Source organism: Sander vitreus, chromosome 14 (assembly GCF_031162955.1).
Source record: "Sander vitreus isolate 19-12246 chromosome 14, sanVit1, whole genome shotgun sequence".
Lineage (NCBI taxonomy): Eukaryota > Metazoa > Chordata > Actinopteri > Perciformes > Percidae > Sander > Sander vitreus.
This window is the reverse complement of record NC_135868.1, coordinates 170,001-175,000: the sequence shown is the minus strand read 5'-3', so window position 1 is coordinate 175,000 and position 5,000 is coordinate 170,001. Positions and strand designations below refer to the sequence as shown.

At 43.5% G+C, this 5,000-nt stretch overlaps 1 protein-coding gene across 1 annotated transcript in view; it reads right to left on the bottom strand.

Annotated features, from left to right (window-relative positions):
- Positions 1–5,000, bottom strand: part of sugct (succinyl-CoA:glutarate-CoA transferase) — a 70,271-nt gene that overhangs the window by 2,292 nt on the left and 62,979 nt on the right. Inside the window, exon 13 of the mRNA XM_078267477.1 lies at positions 687–750. Coding sequence (XP_078123603.1) covers positions 687–750 — 64 coding nt within the window. The remainder of the gene's footprint in view (positions 1–686; positions 751–5,000) is intronic.

The following is a 5,000-nucleotide window of genomic DNA, read 5'->3' as shown; positions in this document are numbered from 1 at the left end:
AGTCGACTGGATCCAAACCAAACGCAACACACACTACCTGCCTCTGCTCGTTATGGATGTCTTCCTGCGGCGTCTCACACACACACACACACACACACACACACACACACACACACACACACACGCAGTTAGAAGACAGATTACAGAGTAAATATGCAGTGATGGACAAAGAGCTTCCTCTTCGTGGAAGCACATCGAGATCCATCAAACCAACGGAGCAGGAGAGTCCCCGTGGGCGTGGGCGTGTGTGTGGATCTTGTAATGTTTGATGAGGAATACTGTTGTTGAATGATGTCTACAGGGAAATTCAAAACAGGTCCCAGTGGAGCGTGTGTGTGCGTGTACCCGGTCAACACGCACGCACACACTCTCTACTTTATGTGACACACGGCGTCACACACACACACACACACACACACATACACACACACACACACACACACTTGGAAACAACACAACACTTCTTGGAAAATGTAATTTAACAAGTTGTTGTCAAAAACAGACTAAGGAAAAAGTAAGGGTTACAGAGAGGACAACTGTGTGTGTGTGTGTGTGTGTGTGTATGTGACTATGTGTGTGTGTGTGTGTGTGTGTGTGTGTGTGTGTGTGTGTGTGTGTGTGTGTGTGTGTGTGTGTGTGTGTGTGTGTGTGTGTGTGTGTGTGTGTGTGTGTGTGTGTGTGCTGACCGGGTACAGCGATGCTTCCTGCTGTCGGATGGTTCATCTTCTGTATGAGGCCGTTGTGTTTCACCTGCAAACACACATAAAGTTCAGTTTAATGACATCACGGCCTGATGTTTTCATAAAAACTCATCAGTGAGCCTTCATCATCATGAACACAATAAAACTCCACAGTTGCCCTGCCACTATATTGAGGAACAGGAGCATCAGAAGAGACAACAGTAAAGAGTAGTATGTAGAGAGACAACAGTAGAGAGTAGTATGTAGAGAGACAGCAGTAGAGAGTAGTATGTAGAGAGATGACAGTAGAGAGTAGTATGTAGAGAGACAGCAGTAGAGAGTAGTATGTAGAGAGACAGCAGTAGAGAGTAGTATGTAGAGAGACAGCAGTAGAGAGTAGTATGTATAGAGACAGCAGTAGAGAGTAGTATGTAGAGCGACGACGGTAGAGAGTAGTATGTAGAGAGACAACGGTAGAGAGAAGTATGTAGCGAGACAGCAGTAGAGACTAGTATGTAGAGAGACAGCAGTAGAGAGTAGTATGTAGAGAGACAACAGTAGAGAGTAGTATGTAGAGAGACAGCAGTAGAGAGTAGTATGTAGAGAGACGACAGTAGAGAGTAGTATGTAGAGAGACGACAGTAGAGAGTAGTATGTAGAGAGACAACAGTAGAGAGTAGTATGTAGAGAGACAACAGTAGAGAGTAGTATGTAGAGAGACAACAGTAGAGAGTAGTATGTAGAGAGACAGCAGTAGAGAGTAGTATGTAGAGAGACAACAGTAGAGAGTAGTATGTAGCGAGACGACAGTAGAGAGTAGTATGTAGAGAGACAACAGTAGAGAGTAGTATGTAGAGAGACAACAGTAGAGAGTAGTATGTAGAGACAACAGTAGAGAGTAGTATGAAGAGAAAAAATCCTAAAAAAGTGCTAACAAAGTGTTGAAAAGAGAGTAAAAAAAGCCTCACAAAAAGCATTGAAAGATCTGAAGAGGGGGGGTTATCCGAAGTCATGACCACCACCATCTGAAGTGCAGATCGACCCACGCTCTGTCTGTCTGTCTGTCTGTCTGTCTGTCTGTCTGTCAGTCAGTCAGTCAGACAGGCTCTCGGCCCCGGGGCGTCCTGACCGGAGACCAGGTCTCAGTGACCTGGAAGTCTGCACGAGTCGTGACAGATTCAGATAAATGTTGTATCAGGGGAGCTGAAAAAGGGACGAGCAGAGCAACTGCTCGGAGAAACACGGCAATCATTCAGCAAGACAAAACAACAGGAAATGACGCACAGCTGCGGCCGCGTGATGCTGCATGCCGTTGGTGAATTATTCCTGATGAGAGGTGAAGACAGGAAGCTGGAGTCTGACAGACACTCCAACCTGTCTGTTATCCATTCTCTCTGTAGATATAATGATCTACCAGAGGGTAAGTTCAGTATTTCTCAACCTGTCCTAGTTTTTGTTTTTGTTACGTGACTGATGGGAACATCCATAGGCGTTATTACGGGGTCACAACCTTCTGCTTTTGTGTTGCTTTTTGGATGTTTTTTCTGCTTTAACGGACGTTTTTGTTGCTTTTTTGGTCATTTTTGTCTAATTCTCAATGTTTTTTCAGCTTTTGTGGACGTTTGTGTTGCTTTTTAGGACATTTTCGTTGCTTTTTTCTGAGGTTTTTGTCGCCTATCTGGAGGGTTTTAACAAAAAAACGTTTTTGGCGCTTCTTTCGTGTTTTTATCTGAGGTTTTTGACTCTTTTTCGGACGTTTTTGTTTGCTTTTTTTCAGTTTTTATCGCCTTTTTTGAATTTCGTATCACGTTTTTGTCTCTTTATTCAAGTTTTTTTTCTAAAATTGTCTTTCAATGTTTTTGTCGTTTATCTGTATACATGCAGACATGTCCCGGGACCTCCCTAGATAGTTAGAGATCCCAAAGTTACGCCCTTGAGAACATCAATCTCTGAAACTGGTCCAGTATTAAACAAGAACCAGGCTGTAATGTTACCCTACAGGACTAATGTTCAGCAGCAGTTAGTAACAAGCTGTAATGTTACCCTACAGGACTAATGTTCAGCAGCAGTTAGTAACAAGCTGTAATGTTACCCTACAGGACTAATGTTCAGCAGCAGTTAGTAACAAGCTGTAATGTTACCCTACAGGACTAATGTTCAGCAGCAGTTAGTAACAAGCTGTAATGTTACCCTACAGGACTAATGTTCAGCAGCAGTTAGTAACAAGCTGTAATGTTACCCTACAGGACTAATGTTCAGCAGCAGTTAGTAACAAGCTGCAATGTTACCCTACAGGACTAATGTTCAGCAGCAGTTAGTAACAAGCTGTAATGTTACCCCTGCAGGACTAATGTTCAGCAGCAGTTAGTAACAAGCTGTAATGTTACCCTACAGGACTAATGTTCAGCAGCAGTCAGTAACAAGCTGTAATGTTACCCTACAGGACTAATGTTCAGCATCAGTCAGTAACAAGCTGTAATGTTACCCTACAGGACTAATGTTCAGCAGCAGCAGTTAGTAAATAAGCTGTAATGTTACCCTACAGGACTAATGTTCAGCAGCAGTCAGTAACAAGCTGTACGTTACCCTACAGGACTAATGTTCAGCAGCAGTTAGTAACAAGCTGTAATGTTACCCTAGCAGGACTAATGTTCAGCAGCAGTTAGTAACAAGCTGTAATGTTACCCTACAGGACTAATGTTCAGCAGCAGTTAGTAACAAGCTGTAATGTTACCCTACAGGACTAATGTTCAGCAGCAGTTAGTAACAAGCTGTAATGTTACCCTACAGGACTAATGTTCAGCAGCAGTTAGTAACAAGCTGTAATGTTACCCCTACAGGACTAATGTTCAGCAGCAGGTAGTAACAAGCTGTAATGTTACCCTACAGGACTAATGTTCAGCAGCAGTTAGTAACAAGCTGTAATGTTACCCTACAGGACTAATGTTCAGCAGCAGTTAGTAACAAGCTGTAATGTTACCCTACAGGACTAATGTTCAGCAGCAGTTAGTAACAAGCTGTAATGTTACCCCTACAGGACTAATGTTCAGCAGCAGTTAGTAACAAGCTGTAATGTTACCCTACAGGACTGATGTTCAGCTTCAGTCAGCGTCCACTAAAAGTTCTGTTTTTGCCGCTGACAGACTCAGATTATTATTCTAAGTGTCTGACAACATTATGGGATGGATCCCTACAGAGATAGACCTTTTAGTTAAAGAGGAAGATCCTTTTAGTTTAACATGTAACAGCCCCGAAATCACCATCACCAAACCCCACCAGACTCCATGTAAATAATCAGGACTTTTATCATCGTAAAACACACTTCATTCAAAGTGGACAGAAACTAAATAAAACTATCAAAAGCCGTCTTGGTTCATGTGCATTTGTATGTATATGTGTGTGTGTGTGTGTATATGTGGTATATATGTGTGTGTGTGTGTGTGTATATGTGTTATGTGTGTGTGTGTGTGTGTGTGTGTGTGTGTGTGTGTGTGTGTGTGTGTGTGTGTTTATATATGTGTGTGTGTGTGTGTGTGTGTGTGTGTGTGTGTGTGTGTGTGTGTGTGTGTGTGTGTGTGTGTGTGTGTGTCTGGTCTGTATTTGTGAATGCGTGCATACAAGTACAAGTATGATTGCATGCATGTGTATGTGCGTAATTCTATCTGCTTGTTATGCAGGGTATCATTACATCCATATGGTCATAACACACACACACACACACACACACACACACACACACACACACATCACAGAGCAGTTTTGTGGTTTCCAGCCACGTGCCTCCTCTTCCTTCTCGCTTCCTGTTCTCCTTATTTCCATCCCTCCTGTCTCTCTCTCTCTCTCTCTCTCCATTGTGTCCCTTTTTCCATCTTCCTTATTCTGCTCAGGCTGCACAGCTTCTTCTATATATCTGCATCCACAGAGAGCCTCAAAAAAAAAACTAAATCCAAAAGTGGAAAAGTCTTCCCCGGGTTATGGAAGATAAGCTGATGTAAGAAGGTAATAAAAACTGAAGGAAGATCTGAAGGGGGGGCATCCGAAGTCATGACAACCTCCATCTGAAGTTCCCAAAGAACCACACTCACGCTCTGATCAGGAGCCAAAAAAGAGTCAGAAAGCATTGAAAACAGGGTCCAAATTTGTCAAAAAAGATTCACAAGGTTCCCCCCTCTCATTCCCCCTGCTCTGGTGTTCCCCCCTCTCATTCCCCCTGCTCTGGTGTTCCCCCTCTCATTCCCCCTGCTCTGGTGTTCCCCCCTCTCATTCCCCCTGCTCTGGTGTCCTCCCTCTCATTCCCCCTGCTCTGGTGTTCCCCCCTCT